Raw genomic sequence first — 22,470 nt, 5'->3', positions numbered from 1 at the left:
CTCCAATAAGGMAAAAGAGAAATTAGGACTTTGCTTACTTCTCTTCTTAGTAATCTCCTCTCAGGAAAGAGTAAAAATGAAAAAAAAAAAACGGAAATACTCAAATACTCAAACAAACATTTCTGAAGGTTAACAGTTTTCACATGTACTAGATTACAGGCTCCTGTTCCATTAATTATGTCTGCATAACTTATGCACATAATACTTTTTGACCAACAATAGTGTTACTTTACATAAAGGGAATGAAGACAGAAAAAATATAACCACGATTAAACCAGGATTTATGTGATCTTTAGGGAACTGGTTTGGGCAAGAAGTGTTTGACAAGTGTGCAGAATACATCTTTTGGCAGATTCTTGTAATTTTTGAAGGGAAGAGGAAAAGGAGGCAGCAGAACCATCAGCATTAAGAGGATACCTGTTGTTGCACTACTGTTTGATTGACAGTTACACCCAAACCCCTATGTTAAGAGATTTCTCCCTCCTGTTACCAGATACAAACTTTGCAAACCAGTGAAATTCTCTGAAGAATGAGAAGATGCATCTACGTACTTGCTTGGCCACAGCTAGCTTCCAAATAGTTTTCAGGGCAGTGAACACAAGGTTCAAATTTTGATTTCTAATGACTTTAAACATCATAAGCTACTGAAACAGACAGACTTCAAGGCTAGCTTTGTTTGAAAACATTAGAGGGGGAAGACTATTATTTTTAGTCATTAAACTAAATGTTACCCATCACTACTCAAAAGGTCCAGCTCCTGCTAGCACAAAGGAGATGTAAATTCAGAAACAAGATCCAGACTGCAGAACTGCATCTCATTTGGTTAGAGCATGTTCACCTTTCAGATTCAATTCTCCTTACCACCAGTTAGTTTCTGTTACAAAGGCCGCTCCTTTTGCTCCCAGATCAAGCACAGCCCCATTTCAACATGCACTGCAGCCCAAAAGCTTCTAAGGCTTAAATATTTAAAGGCTTTTATTCACTACCATCTCTCTTTTTTTCCGTACATGTAAAAACTACATGTATTTGCCCTGACTAAGCACCACTTCTCAAATGTGATGAACTGTTTCCTTAGGACTCCAAGTGTTCCCAAACCAGCCGTATTGTATCTTGAATAATAGTAATGACAGAAGGGTGAAAAGTTTTTAAGGAAAAAGCTGAGCCATCTGAATAGCAGTACACATGTGACCTTCCATTCCTTTAAAATGCCTTGGTATACAAGCTGCTTCAGACTTTTTTTGCATGTGTTTTCAGAAGTGCAAATGAGTAAATTAGCCTCCAATGAAAAGTCCTATATGTACAAATTTCAGTAGTGTAAAGTGCTTCACAGGATAAAAGCTCCCTAAAATAAATAATCATTATTACACAGAACATACCAGTGTGCCCCTAGCAAACACATAGAAGTCTCTAGCACATCAGAGAAACTCCTGATTCATGATGCTGATAGAAACTGCCAGGTGAGAAATAATCCATTTAGTTATGGCTTGAATTATTAAATGCAGTGTGGTTTTCAACAAAGCTTTAGAAACTTTAGAAGAAGTTTCCAAGCAGAATACTGGTACATTTTCTAAAAAGACTAATCATTTTACTGCAAAATAATGCTTCATTATAGAATTTCTTCCAGTACTAACAGGCCAGGGGTAAGAAGAGGGATAAGGAGAGGGAGAGACAGGTTACTTAATAGAGATGGGTTAACTTAAAGCAAATACTGAATCTCTTGACTTCAGTTTAAATATTCTAGAGCAAACCAATTGCTATCTAATGAAACAAGGGAAAATAAACGCATTCATTAATATAGAAGTAAGCAATGTATGAGGCTTGGAAGTTTTGCAAACGTTTTTTGGTTTTGTAGTTGTTGTTTTAATAGCTTTGAAGAGGTACATAGAACAGACAACAAGAGTTTCAGAAGTTTAGTTTCATTTCAAAGTTCCATAGGTTAGTGCCATACCAATTGTGTGGCATGGATGCCCAGCTTCTGGGAACTGCTCAGTAATTTAACTGCACCTACAGCACATGCAGGGCTACAACCTGACAAAGAGCTATGAACAAAGCTGACAAATTCTGGCAAATGACTGGTAAAAGGCACCACCTTGGTAATTGTGTTGAAATAAATTATTGAGGTCAAAACAGTCAGCTCTTATTTCCTAAAAACTTCCTTTGAAGAGCACTTGTTGAGTTTGCAGTAGCAGATTACACACAGCTTGTTTGAGTGCAGTAAGCATGGGAGCAGTATGTAAACTGAATCAGGGAACTATTTTTTCCTTTAGACATCTGAGTTGTAATATGAATCTGTACATTAGTAATACAATTATAATTATGAATCTTGACAGCTGTGTTATTTGTTGCCACCAACAGAAAACTCACAGACTGAAATTAGACAACTACAAATATCCAGAGTTAAGTTTAACTTAAAAGGAAGTGTTCCACACACATACACATCCTTGCTAGTTGTACAAGTCTGCTTTGGGGACCAACAAAGTTCAGACTGCACAAAGTGCCTTTGAAGTAGCAACCTTCTATAACATAGCGTAGTATCTACAACTGCAGGTTCAAAGGTTTAATTTCTACGTATGTGCTTAGTGAGCTGATAAATAATCCAGGAAGAACAGTTTCCTGGACAGATTCCTGGATTTACTTCGTCAGCAGGCTTTCAGTGTTGCTCGAAACCCAGAACTCAGAACTTTTAGGTTCTACTCTAATGCCCATACTCATTAAAAAGTAAAAAAAGGAATATCTAATAAAAATATTTAGAAGTCAGTGACTGCATTATTGTGACAAACCTGCACTGCCCAGCTAAAATGTAATAAATATTGCATTCAAGAAAAACTTGTAGTAAATTCAGGAAGCCCAAGCATGTAGATTAAGGAGCCCTTAGCACACACAAGGACAATTAGACATGAGGAAAAAAAAATTACACTGTACAAGAATTTGTACTGAGGAGAATTAATTTAACCAGTGTTAAAGCAATAAGATACAACAAAGTACTGCAAACTGCAACCAAAATTAGCATCATTAGAAGAGAAGGGCGCTATCAAACTATGTGAATATGCTGGCATCCAGTTCAACTTCTGAACACTCATGCCACTGCTCTGTTACTCCTTCACACTTACCTGTTCCATTAAGGGAAAAGATGCATTTTTGGGAACAATAAATAATTGCTTTTTCCTAACTTCATTCTACACCTCTGAAATATTAAACCATGTCATCAGAATTGGTTCATAACATAATTGAAAGTTCAGCTACAAAAAGTCTAACAGCAAATTCCTCATAATATGTACAGGAGAAGATAATTAAGGCAACCACTTTGTACATCCACTGTCAGTACTCATTTGAAAATCACCCAGACCGCTTCTATTTGCTCAGAAACACAGGTTAGGCAAAACATGGTATGTATGCACATGAATACTGCATGCACACACATGTACTGCTCCGTTAGAAACCTGCTATCATACCTAAAACTGTTTGTTTAAAGGGCCAGTCTGTCAAAGGATTATATGTTTAGACATATATTTTCACATCCTTCACAAGAAAAGATCCAGATCCTTCCTTCCCATTCCCAGCTTTGCAGAGTGTTACACTTAAGGCCATCTGTCTGCAACTGTTCCATGCCTAAGAGAAGGATACTTAAGCACTTTACACTCCTGGAATAAAAAAGCTGTTCAGTTTATATGATCAGTATAGCTCATTGCTAAATGCATACAATTGCCCAGCTTTCTCCCTTTTAAAGAGCATGAAATAACCAGGGGAAATGGCATGATTGCTACATGCATCTTTTTTCTTTAATGAATACTGCTCCCTCCACTTCCAGAAAAAGAAACCTGAACTGTCTCCTTGTACAACACTGAAACTGCATTTTATGGAACTAGTACCAGTATTTCAATTTCAAAAGTGTGAAATAAGGTTTGGAATTGCATTCCAGAAGACTAGATTTTATTATATTTTTTAAAAACCCAAAAGCTGGACCCAGTAATTACCCATATTTGAAATTCAATCCAGATTTTTCAGTTGCACTCCAAAAGGACAATAAAATTCCTTCACAAAGGGACACATCYGGCAGTTATAAAATCCAGATCCCATATATGACGAACCAAAAAGGCCTCCTATCGGTATCTCAAGAGAAGAACCAAAACAAGCCAGCCATATCTCAACTGTAGATCTTCTACGAGACAGGAGTGCCTCCAAATCTGCACCTTAAATGAGAGCTCAATAAATAAACTTGGAAGTAAAAGTTAGTGAATTGAAGGTTTCAAAAATTAAACCATATGTTGATTCTTCTGCTTTTAGTTCACCATAAGGTGCAGCTGGAGAGGCATAAAAACAAAATGCAAATGCATTAAAGAAGGTCAGAAAGGAGAAAGAACTTTTCAGCCTCCCAGGTCTCCATGCTTAATAGTAAATTTCAGAGAAGGGAAGTACTGCTATGCAGCCATAGAAGATCCAACCACGATTACTGAAAAGCCAGACTTGGATGCCCATGAGTCTGTAAGACATGCATGCAGTGCTGCTGAGGAAGGCAGGTGATACCAGGATGAGGCTGTCTAGATACCTTAAAAAGCCATGCAAAGGACCAAGGGTGTCCCTTGGATGGTTTAAAAAATGGATCAGTATTCACAGAGGTTTGTCAAAGCTCAACAGCTACTTCGACATTAATGAAATATTTAACCTATTCTTGCCAGTCACTGTAACAACATCTCCGCAGCCTTCAAGATGATGTAGACATTAATAATGGGGGAAAGGTTACTGAAAAGGTGTACTCAAAAGGGTAGAAAACAATCTTTTATGAGAAACCAGCATATTTATTTTCTGACATTACTTAATCTTTTTCTAGTCATATTTTAGACTTTTTTTAAACAGCTTTCACCATCATCGGTGCAAAAGTACGTGTTTCACATTAATCCAAAACTATGAAGAATAATTAATAATTTTGTAATCCAATTACCAGGTACCTGCATTGATTCTCAAACTTGTATCCACTAAGTGGATTGGCCCCATCAGTCTGTTTCAGATACCTACATGTCCACTATGGCAAAACAAGACCAGGTACACTGAACGTGCAAGAAGTGGAACACAATAAATAAAACCCTTTGTCTTTCAAGGGTTCTAAGTTCAACACAGCTTTAGCAAATTTGTGTTTCTCACTGCTTAATGAACACACACATTGTAAACCTACTTTTTTTTCCTACAGTATTACTCAGGAAATTATTTTTAAACCAAAAAAATTAAAGAAGCATGCTGTAAAGCTTTGAAGTTCTAAAGAGGCTTCACCTGCATGAGCACTAACTAGTACATTACACCATAGAATAATACTGTCCCTGTGAAATTATTCGGCAGACACCGCACAAGAGTACAGCATACTTCATACTACAACATTTATTCTTAACATTTTGTGGATAAAATCTAAGTTTAAATAGTATCAGATTCAATATACCTGACCTTTACACAAGCCTTTAATGTGCACTTTGTGCTGCCAAGTTTATAAAATTATATATATATATATATATATATATATATATATATATACACACACTGAAGTGACAGCACAATCCTAAATTAAATTCTAAAAATACTGTAAGCTCTATATAGCATCTGCTACATTGTTTGAGACTTAAATAAGACTAATTGAAATATTATTTCAATCACACACAACTTATCAGTATCAGAAGTTTGCCTTTGAGGTTCTATGTTGTTTTTACAGAGGTTTTGTTCAATTTTGGCTTGTTTTTTGCTGGGTAGGCTTAGGCAGTTGTGTTTGTTGTTGTTTTAGTTTTTATTTGCTTGTGGGAAAGAACTTTATAAAACAGGAGAGAAACACCTACCACCATTACAAAGTTCTCACCCTCCTCCAGAAAAAAATATTGACAGAACCTTTATTTAAATCTCATTTACTTTTTTTGAGATTAGATTTTCCAAGCAATAGGAAATACACATTCTTTGCTTAAGGTGACCACTAACGCCAACCTTTACCACGTTCAGATCGGTCTGGTAAAATGTGTCCCCTGGATTCCTGATCCTACTTCCTAGAGATTATCAACGCTTGCCTATGCAAAGGCAACCAATTTTGCCTTAGCAATTCCTGATTGCCAAAATTAGTTGGGAGACACCAGATAATATTGCCACACCATGGCTCAGTACATCCCAATGATATAGTCAGAAGGCACATTAAACCATCCTGAAATCTTGAAGCACAATATATTTCAGCTTAACTGAACAAATACGTTATAAAATTGTCCTGTTTCCCCCTCTAGCAAACGTTAAAAAAAAAAAAATCTATTCCAGAGCAATCAAGTGCTGATTTACTAGAGAAAAAGAGCAGCTCTTGATGTTCTCCTCTGTTACTCTCAGACACTCAAACCTCACTGTTTACACACTCAATTCAGACAACCAGTAACTACAGCTAAATACACTTACCAGAGGAACAGTGAAATACTAATTCAGAGCTGCTGCTGCACGTCCATGGTTTTCTGCTAAATCATCTGGATAAAGGAAAGCTAGCAAAGAGGATGTATGAACAATCTGCCATGGACTGGCTAGAGCAGACAGGTTTGGGAATTATGCCTTAGCTACCAATACCGAATGGAGAAACCATCCCCTCGCCTATCTGCCTACTTCTCCTTGAGGAATTTTGGTATTTTGCCAATCAAAGCCAGGCAAAGGTTTCCAGTGGAAAGACAGAAGAAAAGGAAGATGAGCAAAAATGGAAGCTGCAAAAGCCAGAGATCAGAGATTAGTAGACACTGCTCACTCACACCTCCACTTTATCAGGGCTATAGCCTGGCACACCTACCTATTGTACTGAACCCTGCTTTGTCTATTTGAAAGGGAAAAAGAGCAACTGACTAGTTATATTTATAGGTGCCAACGAATCACCTCAAAGGCAATTCAGTAGCATTAAAGTACACAGTAGAACAATAAAAGTGCAAGAACCAATTACAGGAGTACACCATGACTTTGATCTGTCTTGATTCATAGACACTGTAACTTGTGCATCTATATCAAATTTACTTTTCTGTAACTAAAACAAGCCACGTCAGGCACCTATATTGAGTTACTAGTCTTAGTATTTATTTGGAAGGAATACTACACAGCTCAACACACAACTAGATAACAATCAAACCTATCAACACCTCTGTAAAGCTTGAGATGGCAGTTTGGTACAAGTCATTCACCTAAGAAAAGTGCCATTGAGTGGCTCATTTAAACTAGACACTGAAGCTTGCAATTACATGCCAAACACTGCCTGAAGAAAGCAATTGCCTTACAAAGAAGCACAGAAAAAAAAAGTACAGTTTATAATAATATTTAACTAGCAATTTTTTATATAGCCACTGGTTTCCATGCATATTTTACAGTTCTTCAAGTCCGACAAACTTGGACGTATACGTGCCAAGTCCTACATGCATCTTTCAGCAAATATGAATGTGATTTACTAAGTAGACAATTGTGCTTGTGATCTTCTGGTGTGCTGAGCCACCAGTAGTAATGGAAGTGCAAACATACTCTAAAAGTTGTCAAGGAGAACCTAAGGTCTTTAAAACTGAAGAGGACTGTTTTCAGCATGATAGACAGCAAGCAAGATGCCTCAATGAACAAGAATTATCTTACTCATCTCAAGTTAGAAAGAGAAACCTTATTGAAACTAACCCACTAACCCATGGGCACTTCACTCTTTTAGACAATCAACCCTAAATCCACTGGTTTACATTCCCAATAAAACATGCATGTGTTCTAATACTGTTGTTGGCACTGAGAAATAAAAAAATAATTACTATAATTCTCTTACACCCCCATGTTATAATATAACAGACATTTGCAAAGAGCTGGAAGCATCCGTTTTACAGAAAAGAGTACTGGAACATAATACGCAATATGTTTGCCTAGAACATTCTCAGCCTCCAACCATAACTTATGGGCTTCCAGAAACACAGGCTGCTTTTTAGTGGTTAGTCTTCTAGAAGTCTCTGCAAATGGTGTTTTGAAATCCCTTTGAATCAAACTTACACATTAAGTACTATGAAGTACTTTCAAGAACTTACACAGCTTATTCCTTAATCTTCATATGGGAAAAATTAAACCACTTCACATGTTTCCCCTTCCACTTTTACTGTCAAGGAAGAAATGGAAACACTGATTGATTACCTAATTTCTGACCACTTCCAGAGTATCCTTTAGAAACTTCTATCTTACACCCATCTCTTCAACACACACACACACACTCTATTTCAGACCAAGAGGTCTGATCTACTCAGGAATGCTGCATACCAAAATTACTTTATACTTTTGATTAGCATAAAATGCTAAAAAGAAATGAGAAGGGAGATAACTGATCAGAAGAATACAATACAAATAGTGAAAGCACACAATGAATTTTTACACTGCTCTCATTGTTTTCTATGAAAAAATATGTATTAGATTTGTCTTTTTGACTGTACTATCAAGCATGAAACTTTCAAAATATTAAAACACAACTTCAAGTTTTACTACTATACAGGAATCATAGGTTCAATTCAGAACATATTATTTTATATGCAACACAACAATGCTGTCCCATTCTCATTCCTTCTTTACATTTCTACCTGCCCATTTAATCTATGCTAAATGAGCCTAGATGGTACTAGGTTTGCCACTATTATTTTGTAACTGATATAGAAATTCATCTCTGGGTTACAGATTGAGAGGCTACCGACCTCTTCCAGCTTGCTGTAAAACTCACTGCAATCCACCTCTCTCTCTTCATGGGCTATTAACTGAAAGGTTAATGCCCTTGGGCACATAGCCTCTCCACAGACTTATGACCCAACATCATTGAAACCCAATTTCCATAGGATACCCTGAGAGATTTACTGGGTCACTGCATCCAGGTCATCCACCTGTAGGATAAATAGGATAATGTCCTATTTTAATCTATCCTATTCCTCTTTGACCACTCACAAACGTTTTGTTTACAACTTCCTGTGCATGGAAGAGCCTCAGCTGAGAACAGAAGCCCCACAAGTGAGCTCACACTTAAGTGAACATTTCAAGACAAGTGCTGACCAAACAGGAGAGCCCTCTCAAATCACTCTACAGGCAAACAGTGGGCACAGAAATGGGGAACACAACAGGGCTGGAAATACAAACCTAATAGCTGATCAGTTAAGAGATGACAAACACATCATGCTTCCAATATGCAAGTCAGATTTCACAGCACAGGGGAAAATACAAGGTAAGTGACCACAACGCCATTGTTCCTTCATACAATTCTCATACAAGAAACGCTTATTTTTTTGTTTAAGGATAAGCTAATTCTTGTTTGTCAGCATCCCCAGAAAGATTTATTTCAGGACCATTTCAGTCATCAAACAACCAATTCAAATTTTCTCCATGCCCCTTTTTACATGGAAGTATTTTTAGAGTCATGAAAAAGTTAAACTAAAGACTTGGAGCTGGCTGGCACTGGCTCTGTGGACACAGCAGCTTCTGCCACACATACCTAGTGTGCTGCTCTACTTCCTCTCCATGCACTTGCTCCTCTACCACCAACAGCCATTCACATTTCATAAATGTGTTCCTATGGCTACTGAGAAATGCTATGCATGCTATTGGAAAATTATAGGGAACACATGCTAGAAGAGAAAAGGAGCACAGAGGACAGTAAGCAAAATTACACACACCCACTTAAAAACCACATGAAGTTCTAACTAAGAGGGCATATGGAGCTGGTAAAAGAATGGCTAGTACTCTACTATAAACCTAAGGTTGCAGAAAGCTCAAGCAACTCAAATTATTCTGAATATACTTCTAACATTTCCAACAGCACTCAAACACTGCGTTTATTGCACAGTGATTAAACTGTGATGTGTCAGATGCTTTATTCTTGTTTCCACACTTGCAGTATCTTGCTGCAATTGAACTGGCAGGAAAGTATTTAAGATTAAAAAATTATTAATAATGAGAAAAATTAATAGTGTTATTCTCCTAATATTCCTGCACATTTGTATGGATGTGCAGTTTTTATTTGTTTCCATTCCAAAATGAAAAGATTTCCTTTGCTATTCTACACCCAATTTCTAAGGCAGATTTCAAATTCTTCCCTTCATTGTGGTGCAGACATTTTAGAAACATAAATAAAAGCTGGTTAAAACAAAAAAATGCCAATCACACACATTTTCTAAATAAGCAGAAATAAACACACAATCAGGCATTTATCTACACATTAATAAAACAAGCTTTCACAAAATGAAAAAAACCTCCCAGTGTCTAGACAGGGTTTAAAGTTTAAAATTCATTACAATAAATTTATTCTAGAAGCACAAGAACTGCAGCAGCATTACCAAACTCATTGTTTCAAGTTAACAAACGTGTTATATAAGCAAGTATACAAGGTTAGTCAGACTCACCTTCCCTCATTGATTTTTGCTTTGTCCCCATGGCAAGTGAAGTTCTCAATGTAGCCCAGGCTGCAGTTGATCCGCGACCAGTCGGGCTGGCACACAGCAAGGAAGTGAGGACGCAGTCTGCCTATGGAGTACTTGGCAATGTCTGTCAACGACTGGCTAGCAGCTGCCCCAAAAATGAAGGTCCCAATGGCTTTGTAAATAGTGGCTATGTAGTTATTTCTGACAAATGAATTTGAGTGCAAATTATTATAAAAGACTGAGAGAGCCTCTCCTACGATTATCTGAAAGAGAAATAAGGAGAACAAGTTAAAGACAATAACTTTAAAAGAAAAGTATTATGTTATTTTTGTTAATATTCAGACATGCAGTTTCAGAAATTATCTTTTTATGAACACTAAGCTGCAAATTTAAGTTTTCTAAGAGTCAGCAATAACCATATCCAAACATTATAAACACTTTCACACAGAAAAGAAGCACTCTTTTACTTTATCCTGCTTCATGTTGAACTTAATCATATTATTTTCAGAATACTTATTAAAACAAAGCCTTCTCAGAGAAGTATTTATCCATACTACTTGGCATGGCCCTATTCAGAAACATTTTCTCCTGTATAACTTCATTCTACATTGAGTCTTCTTCAACTAGCTTCTCCTGAGCAAAATTTTTCTAAGCTTGTTAGGTTTCTCATGAAACCAGAAACTATTCTGAAGGGCCAAGAATTTGTATCCAGATCTGAAAGGCCAGATGTTTCAACAAAGATATTTGCTATCCCTCATGAAAATTAAATCCTTTGGGAAGAAAACTAATGAGAGTAGGGAAAGACAAGTTTTACTGAGGTTACATGTCTAAGGTACATGTACCAAATATTGACAAGAAAGCAGATCGAATTTTGTTTTCCTGCAATTTTGTCTTTTGCAGAAAGTAAGTTTTTCCTTATGTCAAATACAGAACTTCACTCCAGATAATTTGGATATTGAACCAGATGATTCCATTCTGTACAAAAAGGATCAATTCATACAGATGATCAGATATGCAAGGGGCTATATAAAGTTATATGCAAAGTTATCTTGAAAAATCATGTGAAAATTAAAATTATTACTCTGTCACTTGAGAGTGCCAGATCCTGGATCCCAGCAAGGCAAAGCTTTGGTGAATGAAGCCATTACTTAGATACTGCCACCCAGGCACACAGAGTGACAGCTTGTCAGAAGCTTTGCATGATGACACTGTCAGATGTGTGACACTGAAGCTTTACACCCTCCTCCATACCCAAACAAGGACTGAAGCAGAAAAATACCGGAACACGGACTGAAGCTGAGGAAGTGTTCAGTAAAGTACATAGACAATCCACCTAATCCAGAAAGTAACCTCTTCAGGAACATAGATGTGCACAAATAGCCATGATAGGTAAATAATTAATCCCTCGCAAAGAACACTGCTGCAAAACCTGCAAGAAGGTCACTTATCTCAGCTGAGATAACAAAATAATTAGTTGATGTCAATGCAATTACTTCCCTGGACAGATATCAAAGTATATTCAACTTCAATAATCTGACTTGAGCATTGAGTAAAGGACACCAATGTTTGCTTTTACCATCTGATTATGAAGCAATCTTGACAGAAAAGCCTGATTTCACAACTAAAACATGGTCCCTGATTTTGCAAAAGTAACTTTGTTAGCTATATGTTCATAGAGGCTCAAATGGAGATTAGACTAACTCACAGGGAATACATTCATTAAAAAAATTATATTCAGTGGAGCCTTTTCTGACTCAGGAAGTCCCTGAGTTGTAAATGGCTGGTAGCCAAGTACTGAGGGCAAAATACCCATCTTTCCATGCTCTATTCTGTTCTTCCTCACATAACTTTTTTAACTGCTCTAGAACTGAGATAAGCTATGTGGGCTTCAGTTCTGATGAAGCACTAATGCTCTCAAGTAGCATCAAAGGTAGTAACAGTGAGAAAAAAAAAAAAATAAAGTCTGATCTTAAATGGATCTTTGGCAAAAACCACCTGCCAGTTAGCAGAATACACAGCCCCTCCCCCCACCCCAAATTTCATCTGCTTCAGAAATATTTCCACAAGTTTTTGAAGCAGCTTTTCCAAGAAAAGGGAAACCAAGCAAGTCACAGTTTCAATTCTCACACCGTATTTCTACACTTACAAAAAAAATTGGGACTGATGAGCAAACATGAGCTGCAAGTTGACCTTTATGTTGGATCCTTGATAAAAATCTGTGCAATCCCTATGCAAGGCAGAACTAGATGATCATAATATGCCTCCTGATGTTAATCCGTTAGCCCAGAGAAACAGCTGGTCAATAGTGAGGATTATATTTAGCTGTGCCTTTTCATTTTGATCATACTCCTAAATATACTTGGATAAATATTTATAAACCTAAAAATCTTATTTTGCATAAGTGACTTTTAACTCTGTTCAAGGTGTGGCTCTGATGAGCTTAGATGCCATCCAATGGAGCTATCAGTGGAGACTGAAGTTTTTTTGCCCCACTGGATAAGGATCTCAAGGCCCTAGCTGAAGGATCCTTGTAGGAACTGAAGTCCCATCAGACTTAGGAAATGAAATGGTTAACTGAAGAGGTCCAACTGTCCCCTCTGCTCATGAGGACATGTCCCAGCTACTTTTTACCCCCGCACTGATATTCTTCCATAGCTCAAAGAAAGCTGTTGTCTTCTGCCAGGCTAAGGAATTTAACTAACTGATCCGGGCTCAGACAAGCCACAGGAGGTGGCAACAAACAGGGCAATAGCAGGACCTCAACYTTTGTCCATATATAGTAAGCTATTAGGTTAGCTCAGCTGGCAGCTTATAATTAAGTATTAGGGATAGAGAGTCACTACATGCTTCAGACGGTTCAGCTGAGCTAGGAGCTGTGGCAGAGAGATCCCAAATGAGTAGTCACAGAGAATCTCTTTAGCTCACTGATCCTGTGTGATGAGAAGGAAAGAAGTACCCTGTTTTCAGCCAGGTTAGGTGAAATGTGAAAGGTGGCCCCCATAGTTTTATGCGGACGTTCAGGGAAAATCTCCACAGCTACTTATTCTTTTTACTCTTTTTTATGCTTTTGATAAGATGTGACTGGAAGCAGTGGTATTTTTCTTAAACAGGCTACTATCTGTTGTTACACTTCCACACACAAATATTCCCAATGATTTTGCATCAAATAAAAATGATGACTTAATACGTCATGCCCACTGATATTCTGACAGTAGCAGGTCCCAAAATAAAAAGACTTCGGACAGTCACTTACACATTAGTGTTATTTTCAACAAATATGGTTTTAAAAAAATAGGTTTTATATCTCAGACTATAGATCTAAACCCCCATAGTTCTAGGGTTCTTATGCATTCTTTTTCTGTGCTGTAATTCTAGCTGTTTGACCTTGATTAAAGAAAACCTTTTCATTATTAGCAGAACACCATTTCTACTGCTTTAGCACCTGGCCTAAGGACATTATTTTAAGATTGAGAAATCTTACAGAATACAGTTTTGTAAATCTATATTAACAGAGTGCCCCTCCTCCCTCTTCCCCACCCCCACTGAAATTAAAAACAATGAAGAAAAGTTTAACTTACAACAATTACACTGAAAGGAATAATTATTCCTGCTAAGAACTTATAAGAAATGGTGTCCTCTTTGTATGGATACCGGATGGATTCATCACTACAGAAAACGCCTCTCTGGAAGGGGATACGTCGTGAACTGAGAATTGCAAAAGGCAAGCCAGCTGGCAAAAAGGAATACAAAATACATTACAAAAGCAAAACAAAGTGGTGATGATCATACCCCCGCATTTCCAAAGAGAAGTGCATAAAGAGGAATGGGCATGCAGGAAGTTAGAAGGTTATGCACTTCTCTTGGCCAATGACTACTGCCTTGACTTTGCAGCTTCCAGGAAGAATTGATRAATGAAGGAGTGCAGGGCAGGATTCCTCTCACCTTCATTTTTGTGGCATTTCAAGTATGGAAGCATGCCAAAATCATGACCAAGTCAATACTTCAATGACACCCACTGAAGTGCTCAATCTGCTGCTACTGGCACAATCATCAAATATTTCCTTATATTCCAGTGAGCAACAGTTGCCCCTGTATATCTTCCCTGGACAGCTTCACAAGTCAGAAGAGCAAAAATTGCATTTCATGAAAGCAGGAAAGGAGATGCTTCTCAGGGAGTACAAGTGCAAGGGAGTTTCTGGGAATATGGAGAAAAGGAAATTACACATGCATGAGATCCCCTTACTTCCTCACACACTGGATAGCTTCCTAGAAGAACATGGTCCCTGCATAAGCCCTACAGCCTCAGGGCATGGAGATTTTATTCCTACCTCTTCCAACAAAGAAGATGCCTTTAGCTCAATCTAACTAATCTAAATCCTGTTCTTCCATGTTTAACACACATATCACATCTGCACAATCTGTTTGAGTACAGGGATGAATATTTTCAGAAAGAAATGGCTGTACAGAACACAAGAAGTGAGGGACTACAAAGAATGTCTAACAAAACGATAAATAATCTTTAACTTAGAAATGTACAGCCCAGTAGCACAGAAGTCCTTGACTTTGTGCTCAAAATACAGCAGTATTGCAAGTAAAAYGTATACCACTTTAGAGTCAGCCAACAAAAATTATGTGGGGCCAATAATCCCTACCAGTAAGGGATCAGAAAGATAAAATCATCCTTTCCATTCTTTCTTCCCAGCAGGAAAAGATGTTGCTGTAGTCTCAGTTCTCTCCTCAAGACCACTGTGCCAAGGCACAGCCTACCTTTTCCTTTCCAGATATACAGCTACCCCAAATAAAAAGCATGTGTAAACAGAAGTAGATGTGTAAGTAACAGGTGAAAAAGTAAGAAAAAAAAGATACCAACCAAGCATCACAAGAAGTATTAGGGAAGAGACCTAGGATCCTTTCCAATCCTCTTTCCTTTTACCTCTGTCCATGAAGTCCTCCAAACTAAGCCTGACTCCTGGGTCCAAATGATACAACTGGGATTTCACCAATAATTTGCTATCAATTTTGTTGTTCACACCATAAAGTGCTAAAAAAATACTTCAATTTGAAAACAAAAGAACAAATAACAAACTAATGGTTCAAAGGGGGGAGTTCACAAAGTTCCTTGTGTGAACTCTGGTGAATGACACACCCTTATTCCTTGATGAAGCAGTTATAGGTCAATCATATGGACCCACGAATTCCAGCTAAGCCTGTTGCAAAGAACCATGTATCTTCTGTAGTGTTACAGTCATGAAACCAATAGCAGACAAAACCTACCCTCCAAAAGTGTCAGAAAAAGACCACTGTCACTGTCAGGAGAGGTTGTTTCCAAGTCGACACCAGTGGGACTACAACTGACACAGCTCTGGAAGCCATCCAAGCACACCAACAAAGCAGAAGGACAGCAGGATGGGCTAAGAGCCAAGCCAGAGCCTCACCAAAACACTGCACTATTCAGATATCAACCAGCACAGAGCCCAGGAGCTGCACTCCGCAGCACAGTGCAAAAACACAGCCATTCCTACTAGGAAAAAAATTCCTCTCCCTTTCTCTTAACAGGAAGAATATCAGGGGGTTGAAACACGCTGCAGCCCAGATCTCATTTTTTCCCTACCCTTGTGTCAGTATTGTGACGGATGTCATGATACACCATCAATTGTTTAGTATTTGGCTGACTTGTATCAAGGATGAGGCAGAAGCATGTGCAGCCATGGTGAGGGAAGGTGACTTGTCAGCATAATGACATGGTACTTCCAACACCATTTATTCTACAAAATATGTATGGAATGAAAAACGTCATCATTTGCCCTGTACACATACAAACACTAACATTCAAGACTGAGTATTTGAGAAAAATGTATTGTTTGGATCCCCAAAAATAGAGAATTAGGTATACACAGATAATAATTTTTTAAATTTTTTACATGGTTATTTCTTTAGAGTGGGTAGTTTTGATTATCTTGATAAAGCAGTTGTTCACAAAATTATGTTAAGCCCAAAAGAACCTTATCACAGCTTCAGCACACTGCCACAAACACCTGTGATTTTAATTAGATAGTGTCACTGACATATCACTAGCTCTGCATTACCATTTTTAAAGACATGCTCTGTGAATAATGGTGTCATGGTGGCTTACTCCTCATTTCCTCTTATCCACACCTTGATGTTCCAGCTTTTCAAGGTGAGAGATGGAAGATTTTCAGAACGATGGGACTATCCAGGGAGGAGCTTTTTTAAATGAAACTTCCAGCTACTAAATCAGAAATAAAAAGCAATGGTGTGTGGATCACGGGAATAGTCTCTCATGCAGTGACGATCTGTGCTCTTCCATGCTAAGTGAAGCTGCTTGAAGTGTGCATGCTCACTCCACGGCAATATTGAGATTATGATGTAATTAGCCTGTAATTGCCCCTTCCTGTATCCAGATCATGCAAACAAATACCAAACAAGTCAAGGGTTGTTTTTGTTTTGCTTTGTAAGCAAGTATGAACAGATAAAATAAAGTTATTGTCTTCTCTTTCATAAATTCTTTCCACCTCCTTTATGCTGAGTCTTAGAAGTTCTAGGTGGTCATTAGGTACACATTAAGTTGCCAATAAGTAATCATTAATTGAAAGATTTATGCACTGAAATACAATACTACTAATAAACCTTACACAGTAAACATAAGTGTTTCTTCAGTTTCCCCCAACTGCACAACAGATTAAAAAGTAATTCCACCAGTCATTTATCTTATTGCTGATCTCAGCACCTTTCACAGTTGAAAAGATACATGCTCCATGAAAGTTTAAGAGAAAAGTTTTAATTGCTAAAAAACAGATTACAGTAAAACTGATCAGATTAACACTGTTAAATTGTAAACCGAAGTCATAGAACTACAATATTTGTAATTTACCTCTTGCTCAATCCAAGGCAGTCATTAGCCTGAAAAAACTTGCCAGTAGGGACTTTCGTTATCTTTCTGGTTGAAGTACTCTCCAATGTCAATACCTGATCCCTCCATAGAGCAGGTTTAATCTACTTCTTTAAAACACACATGAATTGACTTCACTATTCCACGGTGGGAGAGAGAAGTCAAACCAGAGGAGCAGCAGGTGTTTTATGGCACATGAAGCTGATAAGAGAACCTTCTCACAATACTTAGGGTCCTGTTCCGTTTTTCTGGTTTTGTGTGCTTTTGTGGGTTTCCAAGGTTTTGGTTTTCACTTCTAAAATCAAATCAAGAGTACTTAAAATAAATAGCTTAAATACGTTCTGCAGTTCAAGTCTGTATCCCTTCAAGACAAAAAAGAGACAGAAAAAAATAGTTCCGCTCTCCATTACTGCAAGCAGGACTAACGAGCAGAAGAACTGTCCTAAGTGATGAAGAGGCAAAGCTTCTTACAACAGCAAGTACAACAGTAGGGTTTCCCCTATGTGATAGATAYGTTACCTTTTCACCTTGACAGGTATCCATTTCAGAAGACCGGAAAAAGCTTTTGCATCACAAGAGCCATTTCCTAAGCATGGAAGCTCCTGGTACAGGAGGACTGGATACGAGTGAAGATATCAAATGATACTTGTCTTCACAATGGTACAACTATCACTAGTGTCAATGTCTTTAACTTCACAGACACAAGTGAGGAGAAAATGTTTAATTTAGGAATTTAGGATAGGAAGTGGTGTACTTCGACAGTAGATTTACTCATATAAATATCTAAAACAGTTTCTCAAGAGAAAGTAGCAAGGATTCAGCAGCACATCCCTGTAAGAAGAAATCCTGTTCCTCTGCCAGCCACACTGCCACGCTGAGTTAAACGAAAGGTCCTACAGTGTCCCAAAAATACCCATTTTGCTGCTAAACAAGCTACAACTTCTAAGGCCAGTCTGGCACATTAAAATTTAGAATTAGTTGGATTCAGTTTTCCCTGAAAGCAGAAGAAATTGGGAGTTTAAGCACTCCTTTTATGTAAGAAGTGGAGACAGCAGAGGATCAGTAAAGTCTCTGTACCGAATACTTCCCATATGACAATACAAAAAGCATCCCTGATGTTTACTTCATCTTCTAAGTAAATTGTAATGTAGTGAAGAAATTGCCTAAAGGGAAAATTACAACATGTATATGAAGAGGAATTATAAATTTGGGAAGAGGTTACCTGTAGGGTAATCTCAAGGATAAAGCCAACATGCTGGTGTTACGCAGTGCATATGCGTCTTTAATGAATAACTAGCAGATGTACTGCTGACAGAGCTGGCAATTCTTTGATACAGTGGAAGATCAAGGCCAGCCAGTTCTGCCTGCRAAACAAGTCTTAAAGACTGAGGCAAGAGAACATATGGAGATTTGTGCAGTAATGAGTTCATTTGGACGTTAAACACCTCTGTTGAGTTGGGAGCTTGTCAGTTCAAAATAGCAGGGGGAAAATAATGTCTGTTTCCTGTGGTGGTTGTGTATCGATATAATAGCGTGACCATTAGACAAGTCTTTCCAAAGGCATTWATAGTTTTAACCATCTGGCAAGAATTTGTTCTGAAACAGTATTCAAATTATTATTGGCAAATGCATTTAAATTCATCTGTCTGAAGTGCAGACAGAGAAGGACTGCTAGGATACATTCCTTATTATCTCAAAAACAAGAAGAGTTTGGTTTTGCATAGCCCAGCAGAGCCTAAGGGCTGTAAAACAACCAAGTGCATAAGTAGTAGGTTTTAGAAAAAAAGAGTAATACTGACCCAACAAGCAACCAAGCACTAAGGAACAACACAGTCAGTAATAAAGACATAGGGAGAAATATAGGCTTTGAATAGATGGAGTAGAAACACAAGTAGCTCAACTGATAAGACTAAATATTTTAAAAAGCTATTAAACCCTTGTCCAAAAATCTGTCTCATGCAGTGTAACAGAACACATTTCCTCATAAACGGGATTTCTGACTGATTATGTTAGGTTTTTCTTCATAAATATCCTGTATAACACAGGTCTATTCCTTTCCAAATTTTTAATCTTTATTAGGTTTTCTTCACTGTGTGAAGTTGATCTCTCCACTGAAGCTGACCATTATCATTACTAAGAGAGAGAACATCAGATCGTACACTTCACACAAGATGTCCTTTACACTCTTCTTAGGAAGGATATTACTTGACATTTATCCAAGCTGTATTTCACCAGCTATTTTACTGCCATCTTTTGTAGTTATTACTCTGAGTTTCCTACTTTGCTGCCTCATTGCACACACTGTCTCTCCTCCAGGGCATTTACGACTATACTGAACAGGGCAGACTCCCAGAGAACTCTGTTTGACATCCTCCTTCCTTGCGAAGGCCAAGGACYATTTATTTCCTACTGTTTACTTCTCACAGTTCCATGAATTATTTTTACATTTAAGGATTCTTTATCTAATCCCATCACTATTTAGTTTCTCAGAGTTTGTTGAATTAATCATTTGAATATAAACATCTAAATAATGAGATTTACTAAAATAAATGCTGCCTTTATCCTGAGTTCACCATCTTCCTAGTGTGTCACAGAGATTAGGATGAGAACAGATGTGACTGGCACCAGGAAACGGTTATGCTTCTGACAAAGCAGCTTTCAACACCTATGGTTAAGTGGTGGGGTAGCAACTCTCTTTCCCCAGAGCTCAGAAACAAAATAAAGTTAAAAGGATTTTGCTGTCTTCTCCCTCAGCACCTCAAAAAAAGCTGCCACTACTCTAATGCCAACTTCATTGCTGTAGCTTTAAACTAGAAGTGACACCTAGACCTCTTTTTTAAAAACCGTAAGTAATATTTGGAGGTTTAAGTCTCCTTACACCAGAAAATCAGATAGAAAGTAGAATTTAACATTTTTCCCAAATATGCTGTAGATATTTCAATATTAATTCCATCCACAAGAACATCCATAGTATTCATTACAACACTAGAAATACTCCCTGGTGTGTTGCCAAAGCTTGATTAAAACTTTTGAGCTGAGTATTGCTGCTCATTCTGTGAAGGCTGGGTATGGTGTCACAAAACTCTTGCAGATTAAGACTTTGGCTTCTCCTGAGTCTAAGAACAGTGCCACTTTCCATTTCTTTTAAGAGTTTTAGCATTCAGGAGAGCATCTACCAAGAAATATACCATCACGCCACAGTTAACCAAGATTAATGGTTTCATTTACTGTCATTCAGCTTTCTGCTGAAAAGGTGGGTAAAAACTACCTCTTTGCATGAGCATTCCACTACTCAAGGCAGAACAGAAAAAGGTACAATGATGTGAGCCATTTGAAGGGAAATAGAGGCAGCACAAAAAGGAACACTCCCCTCTGTGCCTTGCTTTCCCTGTAGCTCACCTCTGGTTTCCAGTGCAGATACCCCCTTCCCCAGTCTCTGGTCTAAGTCCTGAATGTCAACAGCACATTATTAGAAACTGTGTGTCAGACTTAAGACAAAGAAAAATCTGTGCCACAGACTGTTTGGTTTGTTTTTTTTTTCCTTACGTTACAAGACTTGAAATAAATTGCAAGTCACTCTACCTACATTTCTCCCTATTCCATTTACCCCTTTTGTATACTTTGCTTGGAAAAAAACTTCCATACCAATGTGACTGCTTGGCTTTCTCATAGATGTGACCAAGCTTCACTCAGCATTTTAAAAGCCCTTGTCTGGAGTTCCTCCCACTGTCAGAATGCCAACTGCCTTACTCAGTTTCATACACTGTGCATTCTCCTTCACTGTATTAACAAATGCACCTGAAGAGTTGAGGGAAGCACAGTAATGAATTCATAGGCTGAACAAGTAAGTTGCTACCATTTATTTACTTAAAATACAATTGCACTGGTAAGAGTGATTTGTACAAGTAACAGAGGCAAATGGTGCTCCTCAGATCTTTCCTCACCTGATTTCAAACAAAGCCCACCAGAACACTCACTCCATGGACAGGTCACAAAGTGGAACCAAAAGCTGGATGGTACCACCTTTTCAGCCTCTGTCCCCCACAGCACTGATCTCAGCCAGGAATTACTCATCAATTCAACAAGTCACCAGACTTCATTGCCCTGCACATTAACCCTTCACAGAGCAAAAATATGCGTTATTATTACTATGTTTGTTCTAAAAAGAGTTACAATAACAACAACAACAAAAATTTGTAGTTTATTCCTCAGAATAAGCTTGGGTTCAGAGATAATGCTGACCCATAGTAGCATGAGATGAATAGTTAGGATCAAGTAGAACTCATGACAGATTATGAAGCTCAACAGCATTGCTCAAAAAAGTTTCCAATGCCATAAATATACSAAAAAAGTTTACCAGCTAAGAGGCAGTCTTGCTCAGAGTGTAATAAAACCACTTAACAAGTAAACTGAAAACTAAGAGTTAGGTTGAAATCCACTCCAGTGACAAGCAACAGGTTCAGTTTCAATTAGTTGCAAAATAAACAACAGTGGCTTAAAAAGCTTTGACGCTGCTGAAAAAGTGAAGAGCACATCTACCAATCAATAGTCTTCAATAGATTTCATTAATCCACTGCTTTATTAATCTCTATCACAGCAGTAACTACATTTGTCCATGAAGACATATAAAATAAGCCCAGTAAGTGCTTAGTTGGTCAATCAAATAGCTACTGTCAATAAAAGTTTCCCTTCAAAATGCATCCCTTTCATAAACAGAGCATAAAAGATCAGGGTTTTTTTTTCCATAAAAGAAATCAGTAAACTGACTCCAAAGTGTGATTGTACTAATCTGCACAGAGAAAAGTTTCAGTCAGAACATAGTTACATGTGGCATAAGGAGGCATTCCCTAAAACATTATGCCTAATGACTAATAGATTAAAGCTAGCACAGGAGAAAACTACCTAGGTCTCTTTTGGGAAGTCATCATGATACTGAGCACATTTTGCCAAACCAAACTTAGGAAYGTTTTATTTTGCCTTTTTTTTTGTTGTTTAACTTAGAAATCTATGTAACCTGACTAGCTAAGTATGTTTCGGATGTGTTAAAGGAGGAGGCTCCATCATGTTCTTTTCTCTTAAAGAAGTTCCAAATAGCATTGCTCATCTCAGAGAAGTGATTTAATCAAAACTATTTACTAATGAACACTTCCCTGTCAGGAACGAACA

General features: G+C 37.8%; 1 protein-coding gene across 2 annotated transcripts in view; it reads right to left on the bottom strand.

The window, feature by feature from the left end:
- PLPP1 (phospholipid phosphatase 1) overlaps positions 1 to 22,470 on the bottom strand; it is a 61,562-nt gene that overhangs the window by 20,221 nt on the left and 18,871 nt on the right. Inside the window, exons 2-3 of one of the 2 annotated variants that reach the window (XM_057389688.1) lie at positions 13,973 to 14,124; positions 10,377 to 10,657 (exon numbers count right to left, since the gene is read on the bottom strand). In XM_057389688.1, the coding sequence (XP_057245671.1) occupies positions 10,377 to 10,657; positions 13,973 to 14,124 (433 nt within the window). The remainder of the gene's footprint in view (positions 1 to 10,376; positions 10,658 to 13,972; positions 14,125 to 22,470) is intronic. The other variant, XM_057389686.1, reaches the window with a different exon arrangement.

Source organism: Malurus melanocephalus, unplaced genomic scaffold (assembly GCF_030028575.1).
Source record: "Malurus melanocephalus ecotype Western Australia unplaced genomic scaffold, MMel_1.1 scaffold_18, whole genome shotgun sequence".
NCBI lineage: Eukaryota > Metazoa > Chordata > Aves > Passeriformes > Maluridae > Malurus > Malurus melanocephalus.
The sequence above is the reverse complement of the archived record's forward strand: the minus strand, read 5'-3'. Positions and strand labels throughout refer to the sequence as shown.